This window comes from Charadrius vociferus, unplaced genomic scaffold (genome assembly GCF_000708025.1).
Source record: "Charadrius vociferus isolate BGI_N301 unplaced genomic scaffold, ASM70802v2 scaffold228, whole genome shotgun sequence".
Classification (NCBI taxonomy): domain Eukaryota; kingdom Metazoa; phylum Chordata; class Aves; order Charadriiformes; family Charadriidae; genus Charadrius; species Charadrius vociferus.
In genome coordinates this window covers 1,628,919-1,649,525 of record NW_009649864.1, presented here as the reverse complement: position 1 = coordinate 1,649,525, position 20,607 = coordinate 1,628,919, and the positions used below count along the sequence as shown (strand labels likewise).

The window sequence follows — 20,607 nt, the reverse complement described above, 5'->3', positions numbered from 1 at the left end:
GCTGAACCTCATGAGGTTCACATGGACCCACTTCTTAAGCCTGTCTAGGTCCCTCTGGATGGCATCCCATCCCTCAGGTGTGTCAGCTGCACCACTCAGCTTGGTGTCATCGGGGGTGTGTGCATCTTGCTTTCCTGGGTGGAGTTGGTGCTTTGCACCACTCAGTGAGGAGATCAGGAAGGGTGCTGCACCTTCATGTGTTTGTTTACAGAAGTGTTTTAAGTGAGACTCATCGCTGAAGGCTCTTAGGCAACCTAAGCTGTTACAGGACAAAGAAGGTGGAGGCTTTTTTTGACTTTCAGTTGTTTAAAACATAAGAGGCAAAGGGAATATACTGTTGATGCCTGTAGGAATCAATAGATGAGGGTTTTCAGAGCAGTCTGCTTTGGGCCCTGTGTTTCACAATGTACTCATTCATCATCTAGACATCAGAATGAGAGATGATACAGTTTTATTCAAAATAAGCTATCTGAAACTGACTGCCACAAATTGCATAAGGATCACAGGACACAAGGTACCAAGCCGTAAAATGGTGGAAATTCATTTCTGGTAAATGAAAATTAATGCGTGGGGAAAGATAAACTATGTATATACATCCAACCCACTCAGCAGTATATCTATATCTATAGCAGTGATATCTATTCAGCAGTGGCACTTGTTCAGGAAAAGTCAGTTTAATGCTCATTACAGACCAAAGAAGCAAGCAGAATTTGCAAGAAGAGAAGCAATCAGCGTTTAGAAATGGGAGAGCGAGCAAAACAAGATGCCTGGCTGTATTAGTATATAGGGTACTCTACAAATGTAGAGCACACCCACTGTGTGTGAATACCACACGTGCTCTTCCTCCCAGCTCAGCGGAGGTGTAGAAACATAGACAGAAGAGATTAGGGCTCCAAACTGGAAAAAGGAGGACTGATGGAGGTTATGACAGGGGTCTGGAAAATCACCAGTGGTTTGGAGATGAATAGAGACAACCTAATCATTACTTTGTATAATCCAAGACAAAGAGGCACTCACTGAAATGATCCGGCAGCAAGCCTAAAAGAGGAGGAGACAACAAATTGTTTAAATGGAGGAGCTCATCACAACAGGCTGTTGTGGAGGCTAATGAATAAATTGGCTCACGAGAAGCCAGAGAAAGGGACGGGGGATGGATCCAGGAGCCATCACTTGTCTCAGCAGGAGCTCTGCACTCTGGGGTTTCCTGGGAGGAATGGAAAGACCCCCAATAGCCCAAGTAGACCCCCTGAATGGCTCAAGCTCTGAGGATACACAAACCTCCCACTGTATCCTCCTGTCTTCCCATTCTGCCCTCAGCTCAGCAGCCTCTTAATCCCTGCAACACTCTCCATGGTCTCCTATAACCCACCCACCCTTCGTCCTTCCTCCTCTGAGACCTGCTGCCTGCACCCACAGCCTGTTCCCGTGCTGCAGCCCCTGCCAGCTGGATCCCATGCCCAGTCCATCCCTTCAAAGGTTGCCCACCTTGCATGCAGGGTGGCAGACACTCCTCTCCACTGTCCCCACGGCTCTGACTGCAGCAGAAGAAGGAGAAGCAAGCAGGACACCCTGCTGCCCTTTAAAGCAGCACACCACTCACCTGTCAGGCTTTCACAGGACAACTCCATTCATGCACTGTCTCTCCATACAAGCTTTACTCAACCGGCTGGAGACAGGATACTAAGCTACCTGGATTTTTATCATCTGTTTTGTTGCCTGTGGGTCTCTGACATTTCTTCGCACTGTATGAGGCTGCTGCAGGAGTTTTCTTCCCCGCCGTTTCTGATGCGGTGCCTTTCCCCTGCTCCCCTCCCACAGCAGCTCCCATATGGCCATGCCTCTCCGCAGCAGGAGGGAGAGGATGTAACTCACGGCACCCCCTGTTTTTGTCCATCTGACGCAGCAATCGTCTGCCAGGCACCTCCAAGAGTCAGCTCACTTCACTTTCCAAATGGAAGCAATGAGACTGTGCTAAAAGGCTACAATCTGCAGGTTTTCCATGGTTTTCATGTGTCTTTTCTGCTTGTGTTTGAGACTAGCAGATCAGGGAGAGCAGAGAAAGGCTATCAAAATACCAACAGCACATGCTGGTACAAGGTGAGAGATTTTTATCTCTGTTTCATTTTTGTTTAAAACTGTAAATAATTTCAAATGGGCTGTTAGTGACAGAGGGACAGCAGGGAGTCAATGGTGAGAGGGAATGTAAGGAACACTTGTAGCAGCTGGGACTCTCTGTGTTATTTGTGGTGCTTTCCTGTGTGAATGCATGCCCATGTATCCGTCACTAGCAACTCAGAGGCTAACACCTATTGGCCAACTTCAACGAAACTTGCCATGGAAACACAGATCACAAAATGCTCAAAAATCAGGCAGATGAAAGGAATTGCACTGGCTTTGTAGTGTGAGCCAGGCTAAAGAAAGATTTGGTATTGCAGACCAGAGATTTTCTTTTGAAGTTCCCAGGAACCAGCACCTCTCCCGGCAAGCATGGGCAAAGTCTACCTGCGTTTGGGTTTCTTGGCCTCGGCAGGGAAGGACTTTGGTGCCGTCAGCCCAGGAGGTCCCCAGGGAGGCAGAAGGACCAGAGACTCATCATAAAACCGTGGAAACCTGTCAGGAGCTCCTGAACTTTTCCTTTTGGGTGGCCACCATGCTCAGCAGAAGGGAGGAAGGACACCTGAGGTGCCCTATGAGAACAAATACACCTGATCACTTCATCCATGGACTTCCAGCCTGTGGGTGGGCAGGGATGCTCCACCAGGCACACTTGGTGGCCAGTATCACTTTTCTGGCTTCACATTGCATTGCAGAAGACTTTGGTGGTAATGCCACAGTACGACCTCAGAGAAACACTGGTTCATCAAATGGTACAAAATATTAGAAACGGAAGTCTCCAGCTGTCAGTACTCAATGGAGGAAAAACTGGTTGTATTTTTTTAAAACGTTGTTTGCCTTTCTGTTACATTTAATCTTAACGTTGATTTTTCTTGAACTGGTAGTTCCTTCTTTAGCTTGAAATAATTGCAACAACCCTGGAATGATTCTCCCCTCTGTTTTGGGTACACGTAATTTCACACAGAGTTATTTATTTTTTTTAAACTGAAAACTACATTGTTATATTCTCAGAGACCAAGAATATTATTTAGCCAGTGTTTCTGTTTATCTTAACTGAAAGTAGATTTTTTTTGTCTGTTAAGGTCGGGGGGTTTATAACCTCTTATTTTCAGAAGAAAAGCTACCATTCCTTCCCCTTTGGTCAGGCAATATGTATCATGATCCCGTGATGTGAATACCAGCCACTGGGAAAGGTACAGCTAATCGCAAGAATAGCATCATCCAGAGAAAGTGCTTAAAAACTAAAGCTAACTAATGAAGTCACATTATTAAAGCCATTCAATGAACTTCCTGATGAAACATTGATTTTCTGAGTTTCTTCAGTGTTTTTTCCACCGTACTTCAAGAATAGATTGTAACTATCTGTAAGGTGTTCTTTCATTTGAAAGCACTCTCAGAATAACTCCCGTGGAAAATTCCTGCTTGTACCTCGTTTTTGAGCAGCTTACAGAAAGGTGATGAAATATTTGGCATTTTATACATTTTGATGGGATAGAAAGGCCATGTAATATAGTTCTGATCCCTGTCTAGAACAGGAAAGCTCTCAGAATAAAGCTTCTCATGCAGATGTAATTATCATCTGATCACTCCCCTTTGCTAAGTATTCTGCCTGGGTAAATTGCAGAAATTACCTTATATTTCAGGCTTTAAAGATAAGCTTTAACAAAACCTTCTGTTTGTGGTCTAACAAGCTTCAATAACAACTTTTGTTTGTATTCTAACATGTTTCTACACCCTTGACTGAAGGACTTGATACCAAAGGACTGCACTGTCAAGTTTATTATCTGCCTGGGAGCCACACACTGCACTAAGACGGAAGGAGGGCAGGCTTGGGCAGCTGAACTTTCCGGTCTGTCACCTTTCTGCTGGGGACTGAACTGCCATCGCGTGGACATTTTGCCAACTTGCACATTCCCATCAACTCAAGAGAGACTTGGGAGCTGAACAGGAGAGCTGGGAACCATTAGTTGGTGTGAAGTTACAGGTTACATTTGAAAAACTGATGTGACGTAGGGTCAGTCCAAACTCCTACTCTCTTTTGCTTGTCTTTTGATATTTAGGTTTGAAAATATTTACTGCTGTCTCTTGAGAGGTCCAGCATCGTACAGGCTGTAAGTGAGGACAGCAAGAAGGCACAGCATAGGTGTCTCTTGTGCTGGGAAATGCCTTCTGCAGCACGCAGTTAGCCAGAGGGCTGGGTATCCTGGGGCAGCCTGAATTTACCAATAAAATAAAAGAGCTTTTAATTTTATTGTTAAATATCTCCATCTGTTGTGTGCCACTGGTTAAGTGCAGATGGTGATTAAATTAGTACCTTTCCTGGAGAATTTACAGTCTAAAACCTCAACCCTCTGCCTAAGGGCTTATATGGAACTAGTGTGGGTCTGGGGCTACATAAGCACTGCACTTCATCCATCTCCAGCAGAAATGCAAATTTCAGGACTGGTTTTACTAGGCCCGTCCTCCTTTCCTAGGCAGAAACACTGTCCAGGTGGAATCTGAGGACCGATTGCTTTTTAGGGATTGCGGTCCTTCTGCCTGGCTCCGGCAGCTCTGCAACACATAAGCGATCCCATAGTAAGCACTGCCTAGATACTCATCCATGAAGACTTGAGGATTTAGTTGTGTCCAAGACATGGGGTCCCTAATTCACATGTCATGCAGATGTTACGCAGGGATGTAGATTTTTGTAGATAGGCTGTGAAACATCTGAACATTTTGTTTAACTGAAGGCAAATAATGTTCATTGTGTGTGTGTACAGTGTGCCTTCACCTTCCTCCATTTGATCATCTCGCATAGTCCCTATGTTGTGGCAAATAACCATTTGCTTTTAATAGTGCAAAAGATAAAGTTCTTTGCTCCAACAATTGGAAAATTCAGGACAGAAAATGTATATTCTCAAGCTTTCTAGATGTATGATTGCCACTCAGCTTACTATGGAATCTACCATAGCCTCAGAATTCAGATAGATTCATGTTTTGTGCCTCTTTGAACCCAGGATATGGACACTGCAATACCAGCAGACAGTCATCTGTCTCAGAGCAACACCGGCTGAGGAATATAACCAGATTGCAAAATACTCATTGAAGTATACCTCCAAAACCCACCTTGTTCTTCTGATCGCCACGTAAGAATATCTGATTTCCCTGCTGGGTTTTTTTCCTATTATTATGATAGCCAATGTGAAAAGTAGTGAGGCAGGTGAACTTATTTAGAGTAAGACAATGCAGAATTTTGAACCAAATATAGGAGACACATTTACCTTAACCTCCCTCCCCTTAGTCAGTGATTGCCTCTCTGTTACTAGTCATTTGCAGTGCATGGGGAGATATTTGCTGCTGTCTGCTTACAGTTACTTTCAGTCATACACCAGCTCAAAGGAAAAAAATAAAATGCATACTTTAATGTACACGTTTGGTTATTTTTATTATATGGAACAAATTTCAATATTATAACTAATACTAAAAAATACGGACTTGTGTTACCAGCACAATTCAATACATGACCCTATTTTAAATTCAGTTATTAATAAAATTAAAAGAAAAATGTTGCTTCTGTTCAAAAGCAAGTACATAATGTTCCTCAGCATATGTATAGGTATGTATATATGGATATAAAATGTAAAGCAGTAGGCCAATTCTGCTGTTATTTGTATCAGTGTAAATAATAGTTAAATCCAGCCAAGCCAGAGCTAGCGAAGGCAGTTATAAAGTTTTTGGAAAGAGAAAATGATCCATTATTTTAACCTAATTATCAAGGAATGAGAAATTGAAAAGTGGCATCGAGTTAGCAACGAAAAATTTACCTTCTGTCTGACGCTGGGAAAATCAGCTCCCCGGGCACAGAGTCCCAAGTAACAAAACCTGCTGGGGAAGACCAGAGCATCTTCACCGCTTACCCAGCAGCGGCTGCTACGGAGCGAGGGCTGCGGGCTGGGCCAGGCTGGAAGACATCTCCAGCCGACAGGACTGTGTGAGGTGAGACCGCACAACGGCATGCTGTGGCATGTCACAAGCTATGGCATGTAGGAAGAGGCAGATGAAAAACTGACGTGAGATCTTTCTTCTGTGATAAGGTTTGAAGAATGATTTCCTTTCCCACTGTTCTTCCAAAATAAAATCTTGAGTGATGCAAGATCTTCTCAACCTGCCTATGCAGAACTGCAGATGCCCTGAAAGGCTTTCACAGTTCAGGACTACACTAGTAAATCAAACAGCATCATTCCTTGGTTATTAGGTCAACCGGTACTGAGTCCTGACCTAGCCCAGGGTGATCTGGGAGGGTGCAGGTTAACCCAGGCCACAGGATGCTGGGGGCTGCTCTGAAGGTTTAACAGCACAGCTCATGGCCTCGAGTGCCAGGAAATGTTTCCTGGTGTCCCTTCATTTACCAGGAAGAAAAAGAATCCTTCATTTGGGGGTACTGACAACCAAATATGCTGTATTCTTTTCTGGCCTGGGGGTATCATGTCCTGACTTGGTCAGGATAAAGCCTTCTGGTGTTTCATTCTGCAGGGTATGTGTGGAAATGAGGTCTCTTGTGAGCAGCACTGGACCTTGGCACCTTTCAAGGCCATCAGAGCCACCTCACTCGAGCTCAACATGCACTGCCATACTGTTGTCTCCTGTCCACACCTGGCAGAAGTGGACAGGAAAACTCAGAAAAAGTAACTGCTCGTGATGAATGAGCTAACCTAAAACCAGACCTTTTGCCACAGATTAAGCAACACTGGATACAGGAGTCAGCCATACCATTTTGCAAAACAAAATCTACAGCGCGCTTAGATGTTACTTACCCAACACTGCCAAATACAGACCTTTGCAGTGATTTTCACCCTGAGTTGGTTGTCACCCAGCTCATATATACTGAGGTCCATAAGGACTGGAAGAAGAAAGCTGATCCTTCTCAGTCAATAAGATTTTCCAGCATGGAGTGGGCAAGTAATTGGCAAGGTGATTAATATTAATGAAAACAGTCCAAGGGTTTAGTCACTGCCAACAGCTAATGCCCCTGAGGAACAAGCTACTTGATGTCAGTGCTTACAGCTCGCTGAACACTAGAGACTTTTTTTTCTTAAAAATAGCATCCCTATTTACCACATTATTGTTAAGGAATGACTGCCGTTTCCATCGTAGCTCTTTTCTGACTATGTTAAAACATTGCTCAAGGCAGCTCTATAGCTGCACCTGTGCCCCAGAGTAAAGTCTAGGCATGAAAACCTTGGAAAAGTCACGTACAAGGCAGCAAGGTATTGATGCACATCAAATGGGTTTGAGGTCTTACTCATTTAACAGAGGAAAAACTACGAATTCTGAAAACTTAAATTTTGAATGCAGTTATTAGTTATCAAAGGATGCTTACACCTCTTTTCAGGTAAAATGTGTGCTTATCTAGTATCTAAGGGTGCCAATGCATCTCACATGCCAAGCTGAAGAAAGAAAGAGGTGTATTGGCATCGTTCAGAGAGGAAAAGCAGGCTTGGATATTGATATGTCGTGACTGGTTTTCTCCTCTGCACTTCTGAGTTCCCATGTTGATCATAACCAAACCGTGCCGGGCTGAGCTCAAGCACTGCAGGATGGATTCGATGGATCCCCCCATACCACCGTATCGACGCTAACAGGTTAAAGAAGAGACAGGCTCTGCTCAGTGCATCCCTGGATGTGTTTTGCTGGGTTTGGCCTGAGGGGCAGCACTGCACAAGCTGCTCCTTTGGCCATGCTGAGGCCCGACACGAAGGTGCCGACTGGTGAGAGGTTGAGGAGAGGTTGGTAGGGGAGATGAAGGCAGGAGAAACACCAAGGCAGCATGTGAAGTTGGGCCCCGAGGCGCATCTCTGCCCCTGGTGCCAGCGTCGCCCACAGTGCCACCGCTGAGTTTGCTGAACTTGAGTCACAGCTTCAGTGTTATTTAATTACAGGCCGCTGTGCTTAGTAATGTAATACATGTGCCTCGTGCTATTCATACCCTGCAACCTGACACAGAGAAGCTGGGCAAAGCCCAAGCTCCCCTGATGTGGGGTATGTCCTCATGGCATGCTTCTTCCAGGGCTTTGCACCCAGAAGGGTTTTGCCAACACGTGAGCGAGCATCCCCGCTGCAACACCCTAACGATTTCACTCTCTCTCCATTGCTTTGGCAGCAAACTCTGAAGTTTTCTTCCCAGATACTTGTGGGAGACATTGTCTATCGGATGCCTTGGAAAGAACACGGTAAGTTCAAATTATTTTGGCCTGAAGATAATGTCCACGGACTCCAACACAGTGTGGCACTGCTTGGGCTGGCTGCTGGGTGCCAGCAGCAATCTAAGTGAAAAAACCCTTGAGCTCCGCAGAGAGCTACTTTGCCTTGGAGGTAGAGAAAAAGAGGTAGCAAGGCTGGGTCTGCACTTCCCTTAGAGATATGCTGGGTCCTTCATGTGATACAGCCGCGCTAACATAAGGAATGGAAAAAAGTTTACGGAAAAGTGCAGATGTTACAGTCTCTGTCACAGAGGTGAATCCGTAGAGGCAACAAACCATGTTGCTACTAGACAAAAGTCTGGGACTGCCACATAACACATGCAGTAGAGCAGCTGCATGGCGGTAACCAACATTATTCCAGGCTATTTTAAGACCTTTATCCCGAATCAGCATCCAGGTGATATACTGGCACGTTCAAATGTAGTAGCAAGGCTTATCAGTTTATCTAAAGCTCAATTCTTGTGACATCCTGGTATATAAATGCATTTTTAAATTAAGAAAAATGCTACCGATGAGAATCCTGTTAAACAGCAGATGATATACCAGGTATTTAAATGTACATGTACTTCTGTGCTTTGAATCGTACAGGCTCATTATTTAAATACCAGGGAACTAGACTGACAAATACCAGGATTTAGTACAGATATGTTTTAAGCTTGGAAGGGACCACGATGGTGAGAAATATCTTCCCAGCACCGTCAGAGCGTACTGAGCTGGCAGGCACAGACATGCACACACATCCACGCGTACTGAGCTGGCACGCACCTACCCAGGCATGCTTTTCCCACTCAGTGTAGACTGAGAGAAAGGACAAGGGGGGAAAAAACTTATTTCCAAGTCTTGTCTCTTCCTCAGCTGATAAATATTTCCCCTGAGAAGCCGGCAGCACCCCCGTAAGGCTGGCATCAAACACTGGGGGTGTATGGCTCTGTGTTTGCCGTCAGCCGAGCCATGGCACAGCGCGCTCTTACCGACGGCTGCTCCTGTGGGCTGGGTTCCGTATGCCTTTAGCTGTCACCAGAGACCGCCTGCCACCGAGTGACTGCCAGCTGGGGGTTGGTGACAGCCACCACCAGCAACATGCAAGATGTAGGTGGCCTCTGCTTATGCTCAGGAGGTTCAAATGGGCTAAAGCAGTGTGGGGTAAGTAATAGTTAAATTAGAAAAAGAATATTTAAGTACCTGGAAAGTGATGGTGAAATTCCTGTCTAATTGGTTTATGGCAGACATCCTTGATTCATCTCCCTTCCTTTAGAGTAACTTTTGTTATACAGGCCTTTTTTCTACCCAGAAGTTTTTAAGCATAACTACGATCAAGATTCTCCTTAAAATCTCACAGCTAGAGCTTGCTGCAATTTGGCTAAGGAGCCAAAAGAAGTGGAAGAGGAATTTGGAAGAAGGAGGATTACATCTCCACTTTCTGTTTTCTTCCAGACCTCTAGTCCCATCAGCTCAACAGGTGCCAACTCTTTTCACAAAAGAATTTACAAGGGACTCTCTCGTTCCCTCGTTCTCTTGTTTTTATGCACCTGAAGTGAATTTCTGCACTTTAAACAAATGCATTTGCACCTTCGCTGCAATTGGAAAAGCCTAATGACACTCTGGTTCCTGATGGCATTTGTAGGATTTCCAATGAAATAAGAATAGTGTTTTGCAAAAGGCACTTTATATGTCTGTTCTCCCCTTTATACTTAATAAGGACTAGGGAGACTGTGCTATTTTTCTGAACATCTGCTTTTGTATAGTGAAGTACTCTGTAATACCAAAAAGTATTGAATGGGTATATCAGAAAGTTCAGGGAAAATATTTAAAACAAATTCATTTACTATATACATCAATGCTTTAGGCTTAAAAGGACACGACCAACTTGAAATTGGGGAATTAAAATAAATATCCACAGTAAGAGCTTTAGAGACAAGGTTTTGCTTGTGAACTTTTCTGGATGCAGTAGTAATTTTACATTTGTTTCATTTTGTCTTTCTTATGTTCTTGTGTGAGCAGCAAGACAAAACCTATCCTGATTACACTGGGGAAAAAAATAACCAAAATGCTATCAAATGCAAAATGCTATCAAATGCAGAGAGATCACAAAAGAGAAGAACATGTGTCTCCAATCACCACACAGGTGAAAAACACATTTCAGACAAAGTAAGCTCTGTGGGTTTTTTTAATATCCTTTAAAAAGGGGTAAATATTACAAGATTATTGCCCCAGTACATTACCTCTTGTCTAGTCATTCAAACTGTGAAAACTGAATGCAAAACCACATGCCTTCACAATGTTTGGGAAAGTAGAGGAACTTGTACAAAGTATCTTCAGGGTTAATAACAAATAATGATCCTTTTCATGTAAAAAAGCCCAAATTTTGTTTTCACTTAGATTAGTGTAAACTGCAGAAGTATTTTCCAAACTGTATGCTATAACTTTTTCTAATTTACCTGTCACTTAGACACAGTTATCTTTGAGAACATATAGGCTTATACCAATATCAAGCGTTGCAGAAGAATAATTTTCCTTTAAACTAGTGCATGGAAAGTTAACCAGAAGTTCTACTTTTGCATTCAGCAAAGAAAGGCACAGATTTGTGCATAGTTAGAAACCACCACTCAGAGGTGCAGGTGGTAAAGCAAGCCAAACAACACAAACGCTTCCATAAACAAGAGTGAAACGTGGTCATCTGGGAATTTCTTTTCCGGATAAACATTGTGAAGCATGGCTGGGGAATGTTGTACTTCAAAAGATGAAAGGGCAACAGGATGAATCTTTTTTTTCTAATCTATAATTGCCCGTATTTGGGGTTTTCTTCTTGTAAAAAAACCCCATTGAAATGCAGTCCCTACCCATAACATACTCATGTCACTGCTTCATTTTACTTTTTCTTTCGTTCCAGTGCTGATGGATGGGGATGAACACAAAGAAAACAGCAAGATCCCTTCAACAGACAAAGCATCCTTAAGGCAGAGCTCACCCTCCTCAACACTGACACTGGTTTAGAGGGTTGGGCAGGAAGGGGATGTGCTCCGAGTCCCTCAGCTGCGCTGTCACCAATCTGCCACCTCCTCCCGGCTGCACACCACACCGGCGTCCTCCTCATGGGAGCAGTTATGCGTGCCGATGTCGGCGTGGTCACACTCCAGCAGCGTCTTCTCCTGCCCGGAGCACTGGACATCATCTAGGAGAATGCGAAGGGAGGTTCCTTCCCCAAATTCTGCCTTCTTGCTGGCCCGCACCACGTAGGGGAAGCCCAGCTGACGGCACACCACAGCGGCAGCGGGAGAGCTCCAGCCGTCGTCACACACCGTGCCCCACTCGCCATTGATGTAAACCTCCACCCGGCCCCGGCTCCGGCCACGGCCCCGCTTCTCCATCAGCCGCACGGCACCGTTTCGCAGTGGTGGGGCAGTGGTGGGGGGTTTCTTCTTCCTGCGCTGCCCCCTCCTCTCTCCTCCCTTCCTGGGCTTGAGGGCCCTGCTGCTCGGTGCTGGCGTGGTGGGCGTCCCGCTTCGGTTCCCCGGTGGCGGCGGGGCTTGGTCCACCCAGTCCACAGCCGGCACACGGGAGGTGTCATGGTCTCGCCTGGCTCCCTGTGGGACCTCGGTCATGGCCTTCAGCCGGGGACGCGGCGTTGGTGTTTTCACAATAAGCTCTGTTGGGGGAAAAACCCAGGAAACTGAGTCTGTCACTCCACGGACACTACTTAAAGACAACTATATGAAACCAGTGCTGATTTTTGACTTATTTAACTCGTTTCTTGGAATTTGCTTACTTGATCCTGTTGAGAAGTGACAACACTCTCAGTGAGCCAATATTTCCTCAGCGAAAGACGTCGGCCGCTTTTAGTTAGCAGAGAGGACTGCAAGGCTTCATGCCAACTAGTAAGCCTCTCCCAAGAAGGGAACTCCAAGCAGTTTATTGGCAAAACCTCAGCCTGGCCATTAAAGGGTGGGCGCTGGAGTTTCGCAGTCAGAAGAGGAGTTCCCCTCCATACCCTTCTCCCCTGCTGAAAGCATTTTAAAGACAGGCACTATTTCTGCTCTCCTCTTCATTACTAATGATTGGATCGTTACCAGAAGGAGAGCCCGGCCTCCCCACTGGGCCAGATGCTTTATTCAGAGAAGCTGAAATCAGGAACATTCAAAATCAATTCTCTCTGGCAACTGGAATGTGCAAAAGGAACGGAGTTGCCAGGACAACACATAAAACAGGATTTGGGATTGGGTTTTTTCTTCCTTATAAAAAAAACTAAAAGAGCCTTGAACTCTGAAGAGCTGAAAATTCTTTGCTGTCACAGTTTCCAGGCATTACTGGACTTGCTTATTCACATGTGCTCTATTTTTAGCTTAAAAATAAGTTTTAGCTTGTCAGAAGGAAGCAATTTAGAATTACTCAGAATAACAATCTACTGAGCTGGGACGGTGTCACATACATTTGCAGAGACATCATGACTTTTTGAATTATATCCTAGATTTATCCATTCTCATTCATCATTTGCTTTGTAGTACAGAGACGAATTAAAATACAACTGTCTTATTTGTACTTAATATCTATTGCCCCCAAAAGACAAACCCTTGCAGCAGTCCAGTTTTTCCAAATAATGCATTTCGGAGAGGAATTGTATTTGTGGCATGAAAATGTTTCCCTTCTTTGGAAGCTGAGGTTCTGAAGGCAAGACACAAATGTGGAAGCCTTACCTGCACACACCTCAGTCGCGGGAGCCTGATCTGGCAAAGCTGGCTTAAAAATCATGGAACTCATATAATGATATGTAGGACTGCATGAAAGCTAATGGTCACCTGGGAGTGCTTTTCATCTCACTGAATCAAGTTGTTATTATATATTACTCTTCGTCAAGCTATTTATTAAATACACTTCCAACAAATGCGCTCGTCCAGCTAACGCAATCCGCATGCCTCTGCGATTCTGTTACATTCACACTAAACACTAACTAAACCAACAAAATATTTACAGCTACACATCCTGTTTGCATGTTTCTGAATCAAAATCTTCACGCTTGGTTTTCACCTACACATGAACTTCGCTCTTGAGACACTTAGCAGAATCTGTCGCACTGTTTCTAAGTTTTATTTTATGATGAAAACTACCTTGTAAAAAAACCCAAAAGATTTACTTATATGTGTAGTTTAAAAATCGGAACTTTGGACTTGCATAGAGAATAATGCACAGGCAGAAACAGAGACAAAGCTGGTTGAGCACAAAGCAAGTTAATAGTATTTGGAAACTGCGTGCACAGCTTGCAAAGCAGAATGTTTCTGAAGATGTGCTGAGTGCTCAGGCATGTCAACAGTTAATAATTAGCCTTAGATCTTGTTCCACCTTAAAGTCTAAATCTTGCAAGGTGCTGAGTGCCCTCATTCCTCCCTGAAGTCAAAGCTGTAGGAACTGTCAATGACTCAAATGCAGTGTAACATGGTTAATGTAATTAAAAATTAAATAAAAGTGTTCTGACATTAGAGATCCTACAGTAATATTAACTTCATGACAAAGTTGTTAGAGTACTGCCTAGGTACTTACACGTGTAAACAAAATGCTCAGGGGAAAAGAAAGGTGATGCTGCCTAATCTGATTTTGAGATCCTAATAGCATATTTAGGGCTTTGCATTTAACATAAATAGCACTTGGCTTGCTGCAGATTCAGCTGCATTGTTGACTACTCCAGCTTTAGCAGTACAATGCTTCATTCAGTGTGAAGCAATCAAAAAGCCCTGGAGGGTTTGGATCAGCCAAAAGTTCACCCGATCACACTGATTCTTTTGGGGTTTTCATATCCCATATTCTCTCATTTACAGCTAACAATGACTCAGCCCTCACCTTGCTCAATGAGCTATTTCCCAACCCTTTAGCCATCACATCCTTCAGCTCCTGAAGTGCTCCTCGCTACCTGAAGGCACTGCAAAAAATCACTTATCACCGAAAAGCACCATTGAGCACAGGATCTCAGTACAGAAAGAGTTACAGGGAAACCAAGTTGGTGGTAATGAAACAGGTACCATGTAGCATGGAAAATGGAAAATGCGCAGGGCCATAAACTACAGAGAAGATTTCACACCACCAGCAGCGGGGAAATACTTTATGCCTTATTTGCACCAACTCTTCAGATCCAAAACAGTTGGTAAGAATTAATTTTGAGGATGTTCTGAAGAGTGAAGTTCTGGGTGGTCTCCACACAGACAGAGATATTGCAAGCCTGGAGTTTATATTTACTGCCAGCACACATGCACCAGTAATAAACAGCAACAGTGACACTTACTCTCCTTTGGCACAAACGGGATGCGCTTGCTTTTTACTTTCACTGGCGATGGCTCAACTCGGCATTTTCCTGGTGGTGCTCTCCTGTGCAAAAAAGGACACACACAGAGCACAATTAATTCCTTTCCCCTGGCATGGTGAGCCTTTGCTTCCTATTGCTCTTCAGTGAATGTAATGCTCATTGGAAAAAAAATAAACGTCTGTGTAAATGACTCAAGTAATATCTTACAGCAGAGAACATAATTAAACGATCACATATCTCCATTGATCAAAGTCCAAATATTCACAAGGCAGTGGAGTCCTCTGGCTCTGTTTTCACTTGCCATTGTTGAATCCATTAAGGAAACAACACAGTGGCAGGTTCAAGCATTACAGAAAGGAATTAATCAAACTGAAAATAAAAATCACAAAACTAGACAGTATATGTTGAACATCAGACATAAAGGTCATGTGTATGCAAGTTTTCAGGCTGTCTTCAGAGAAGCAAAATAACACACTATTATTTGTACATAAAGCCCAAACAAAAGACTAACCACTACAAAAGTAGTACCAAAAATGCATTAGCTTCAAACGAGCTCTAAGTCTCTCCTACAGAGGCTTCCTCTTAGTATGATGCATTATTTTGACATGAATTTGTTTGCCATGGAGGTATCTCTCACTTCTGAGAAGTTATATCCAGTTCATCATCACTTTTTCCTATGCTGGCTGGCTCATTAATCTGCAGCCTTCTTCAGAGGTACACAGCTTGTTTGCCATGAAGGTATCTCTCACTTCTGAGAAGTTATATCCAGTTCATCATCACTTTTTCCTATGCTGGCTGGCTCATTAATCTGCAGCCTTCTTCAGAGGTTTTCAAACTGGTTCAAAAATGCATGATGCTTGCATTTGGAGGGTATAACTCCTTTGTAATTAGGACTGTTTGCATTTGCATTTCTGTGGAAGGCAAAGAGCTCTCCTCTCAGCTACTGCCACTGGGACATTCCCTACTTTTATTAATTTTTCTATTAGTTCTTCCTTATTCATAGTGCTGTACTCGGCACACTAAAGAAACTTGTTTTTAAACTTAAACTTATGACTTTCTTTTGACTTCTGCTTGCTTTATTTTTGCAAAGGTTGCGTAATAGCAGCCTCTTAATACAGAGTTTACAGGAACTCTTCTGCTGTGTTAGATAATGGAAAATGCTCCTGACGGAGGAGAGTTGGAGGAAAACATGCATCAGCTCTGGGGGCTGTTTAACTTTGGGGTCTGGTTCCAACACAAAACAGAGAAGTGGTTTGATTTAAAATGCTCAGATAGCTAAAGCTGTACATTTAATCCATTTTAAAAAATGAAAGCTACAAAAGTCTCACTCTACATGTCTGGCTGAAAGTATTTTGGTGTTTCGCCAATAATAGTAACGCTTAAAAAACAGGAAGATGGAAAAAACAGCTATAAGTCTTCCCATGAACCAGCTATTCCCTGCCTTGCCCAGTCTGAAGATAGGTGCACGTAGGATCCAGAAGGTGTAACAATGGTTTTAGCAACTTGTCCGAGCCATTTTCCACTTTAAAACACAAAAAAAAACCATTTTACTTTTTGCCATTCATTTCTGCTTTGCCCGAGAAAGCACTGCAGGTCACGCTGGGCCAGCTTCGGCTGCAGCTGCCTGGGCATGGCAGGTACAGCCAGATACAAGGGATGGAGAGGAGCTGAGAATAAACACCTTGAGAAAAACTGCCTCCTTCTAGGCAGGAATCTAAAGAAACATTGCTTAAGAAAGACAAGCCACCCATAAAACACTCCTCTAGCTTTCAGGAACAAATCTCCTAAGCCATATAACACCAGCAGGCCCCATAACAAACAAGCTGGTGGTCACCAGGCAGCGTAGACTCTGATGACTGTGGGAGCAAAGCAGACCCACCACGGGTTGCTCCAGCCGTTCCTTCATCAAGCTCCACAGAAGAGCCCAGCATGGGAAAAGAGCCAGTTAGTCAGCATCATTCATCACATCCATACTTGGACACACTGCACCATGCTTAGGCTTTGCAACAAGAACATCTCATACCTAGAGGTGTCCACCACTTTGTACACCACTCCGTGGGGAGCCGTGGCGCTTGGTACGCCGGTAGACATGAAGTAAAGTTCCCCTGGGAAAAAAAAGCAAACACAGCCATGAAAACACTCCACGGCGCTTCTGTTTTGTACAGCACAAGGGCATTAACTCTGCATCGCAGCTCAGACAGCATCAGGAAAGCTGGGACTGACCTGGAGATTGGGCTGCCGGAGGAAACAAGGCAGGTTTGTATTTGGGTTTGTAGTGAGAGTTCAACTGCAGTCCAGTGGCATAAAATACTCTTAGTGAGTGGGAGCTTTTACATATTGTCATGAAATATTAGTTTGACAAATTTCCACTGCGTGTACAGCTGCCATCTCAGTGTGACCTGTGTCCTTTAGCTTCACTAACACAAAACAGACAAACCCTGAATTCCCTTTGTCCAAATAAAATGAGAGGGAATTCTCTTCACACTGTCTTCTGCTGTTTTGGATGAAGCGCTCCTTTGGGGTGAATTACAGAACAAGATTTTGCTTTTGCTTTCTCTAGCACACTCACAAAGTGAGATGTATCTCATGAAAAAGGCATCTGGTTTGTCACAGCTCCGTCAGGTCACATGGGTAGGGCTCGACCTTCAGCCAAACGTTTTCCATCACCATTTATCTGATGTATTTTTCTCTTAACTGCATTTCCATCCCTCTCTTTCTGCTGTGCAGGGGAGACTGAGATAAGCACTCCGGCACTCTCCTTTCCCTTTTGCCACCTCAAGTGCTTGAGCGGTGCAATGAAAAGTGTTGGGGAGAAAAAATAAATTTGCAATATTTAAAAAAAAAAAAAAAGGGAAGAAAAAGAGGCAACAGAGACCTGCTTAGTGAGTAAGGCAGATTTCTTTGGGCCTCCTGCGGGTACCCCAAAGGGAAGAGGGTAAGGAGTGGAGAGGTCAGAGCGAGCAAAGGAGATGCGGGCAGTCAGTGGCAGCTCCTTCAGGCTGCTGAGCCTCCCTCCTCCTCCTCCCTGCTCTCCTGTGCTGCCACAGGACAAGCTCCTCCAGATGCTCCCAAGGCAGAAACCGGCCACCCCCGGCTGGTGTCTTCCTTCTTCTGGTGGGCTCCATTAACCACAGGCCAGAGGCAGCCTTGATCCAAACAAGGATGGGAAACACCTGGCAGCGATGTGCCCTTCACATCCCACCTCTCTTTCCCAGGAATGATCAGGCAGGAATAAGAACACGCTGGCCCTGAAGCACACAGGCCATTTCACACGTGCGCCCCACAGACACAGCACAGTGCCTGGGATGTCCCCAACACATTCAGCTGCCAGGGAACGGGGCTGCTGGCTTTGTAACGGCTGCGCCATGAGCCAAAAAACGTAGGTGTCCCCACGGCATAAATACATCCAGTGCACCAGCCGGATTAACACTCATCAGAGCAACGACCTCAAAAAACAAATGCTTCCGTGAAGAAAAGCTTCTTAAAATAAACCATGTGATAAAACTTGTAAGAAACAAGATTCCCAGCACAGCAAAAAGGTACAAGAGAAGACTGTTCACTGCAGATAAAGAAAACTCACTAAACTGCTATCAACAGATTTCTTTCCATTGTAATGAAACAAACACAAGGCAAATAATACCTCTGAGAACAGTCACCGGCCCAAATTTCCACCCAGCTCTATTATACTATGCAAAGTACGCGTGAAAAGCGCAGGGCAGAAGAAGGGCAGCAGTTCACCCCGGCTTTGCACAGGCTCTGCCCACAGTGGCAGGAGAAGGGAGATGATGTTCTCCAGGTGCACGAGCAAGGGCTGCAATTAACAGCTTGATACTGCACTTGGCAGCCCTCTGCCTTGGCATAAAGGTGATTTAGATGAAGCTCCTCTGACTTTAGGGTAAGATATCCTTCTCACCACAGCACTGCGAAACTGCTCTACCTTCCATGAACATTAAGCATTGGAGAAAATGGATTTCAACTCCAAAAAAGGCAGAACTCCCAAGTCAAACTTTTGAGCTATACTTAATTAGGATTATTCGCATTTATGTGATAAAATTTGCATTTATATGATATGCGAGGCACACATGGAACATCCACACCTGACATAATCTGCAGGAAAAACAGACATTTAGAAACTGCAGCATTATGGAAGTGGGTGTTTGTGACAATAAGCCAGAACCTCCCCGCAATGGGGCAGAACACAAACTCCTGCATTGCCGTGTCGCACACGAGGCTACTTAGCAATAGGGCTAAACATCGTGGGACTCATCCTCTCCCCGTTCCCGGCCAGGGGCTGCACGCTCTGCCTGCCCCCCTGCAAGGCTGGGCAATTAACCATACCCTTGTATGAACAAAGGGAGAGACCACCAGGTTTCACCCCAGGACTCGCTATTTCCTCCTTTTCAAATTGCAGCATTTCCCTCCTAGAAAGCAAAATGTGCCCAGTCTTAAAAACACAGCTATGCAAAGCTCCACTGACACTGCATCCTTCAGCCTTATGCAAGGCAAAATCCCAGCTGGCACTAATAAAATATTGGCTTAAGCAGCCTTTTGCTGATGCCTCACTTGAGACATAACATAGGGCTTTCCTTCTGCTTCACCCTGAGAGATAAAAATATTCTAGGCCAAGGTGAGCAGGTTCATAATTACTGTTCATTACATCTGCTTTCCTGTATCCATTAATAACCGATATCCATTAATAGCCGTCTTCACTCGCCAAGAGCATAGACTTGCTCTCACTTGGGTATCAGTTTCTCAGCCCCTCAGGGCTTGCACTCCCCACACCACGGCACTGTGAAGAATGAGGTTCCTTTTCTAAGCTGTGCTGCACCATATCTGTCCCCGGCTGTCCCCCGTCCCTCCAGAGGGTAGATGTGCACGCAGCAGCACACCCACCACTCCCAGACTCAGTCCTGCGGGGAACTGCCCATCCCGTTCTCCCTGCAGGCACTGCAGGGCACGCTGGCCTCAAAATTAGGATTGTAATTTTGGTTTGATATTTGGGAGATGCTGCGAATCTCACCCACTGGCATTTTAAAGACTGCCAGACTCGTGCTCTGCCTCCCCACCACCCGCTGCCTCCCAGGAGCCCTCTCTGACCCATTCTCAGATGTTATACTTCAAAGAAAAACCACAAGCACACCGTTCAGTGCAATGCAAAGTTAAAAGATTACCTGCTTCATCTTCAGCAAAGGAAATGATGTATTGGTAATAGTTGTTGATAAGCCCAGGGAACATGCACGTTTGTCCCGTCCCCATGCAGATTTCACTATATTGCCATTCTCCGGTAGCACGGTCCTCCTTCAAAGACATCAGGCGTCTGCAAGGCAAAAGAACACTTGCACCAAGCAACCAAGAATATGATTTATGAACATTAATTGAGACACTTGAAAGGATTTTTAATGCTTCCTACCCGCATTAGCTACTATAGGAACTGTAGCTCCTCCAAGAAATGAAAGACTGTTAATATTAAAATACATAAATTAAACACCCCTGCAACACCTTGTCTTTCAGGGGCAAGACAAGCAACATAAAAAATTACATGAGAGGGTTTAAGGGATGTCAGACTGGGGGGACCTTGCCGGAGACGCAGAGCACTTGGCTTCACCGCAGCCCTGTGGCCCCTCTCCTGCGCCCAGGACCAGGGCATCAGCCAGGGCAGGCGGTGCGGGGGCTGCCTGCGGGGGAGGCCCGGGAGATGCAGATACGGCAATGGGTAAGAGGAGGTGAGGGGAAAACAAGGCAGTCTCATGCCTGCCTCATCACAGGTTTGCAGCGGGCTCACTGCCAGACAGTATTTTTTTTTCTTTTAGTATCTTCAGTGCCTGGAAACATTGCAGCAGAGTGTTTCATTGTTGGTTTGTTTGTTTTTTTTAGGATGCATTCAAATGCTTTTTTACACCAGTTCCAGGACTTTAAATGACCACCATATCACGGCCTCTTTACTTATACTGGCACGGTGTG

General features: G+C 44.7%; 1 protein-coding gene across 1 annotated transcript in view; it reads right to left on the bottom strand.

Annotated features, from left to right (window-relative positions):
- Nucleotides 1–11,398: 11,398 nt before the first annotated feature.
- HHIPL1 (HHIP-like 1) overlaps nt 11,399–20,607 on the bottom strand; it is a 15,769-nt gene continuing 6,560 nt past the window's right edge. Inside the window, exons 6-9 of the mRNA XM_009891078.1 lie at nt 19,818–19,963; nt 16,670–16,751; nt 14,626–14,708; nt 11,399–12,003 (exon numbers count right to left, since the gene is read on the bottom strand). Coding sequence (XP_009889380.1) covers nt 11,399–12,003; nt 14,626–14,708; nt 16,670–16,751; nt 19,818–19,963 — 916 coding nt within the window. The remainder of the gene's footprint in view (nt 12,004–14,625; nt 14,709–16,669; nt 16,752–19,817; nt 19,964–20,607) is intronic.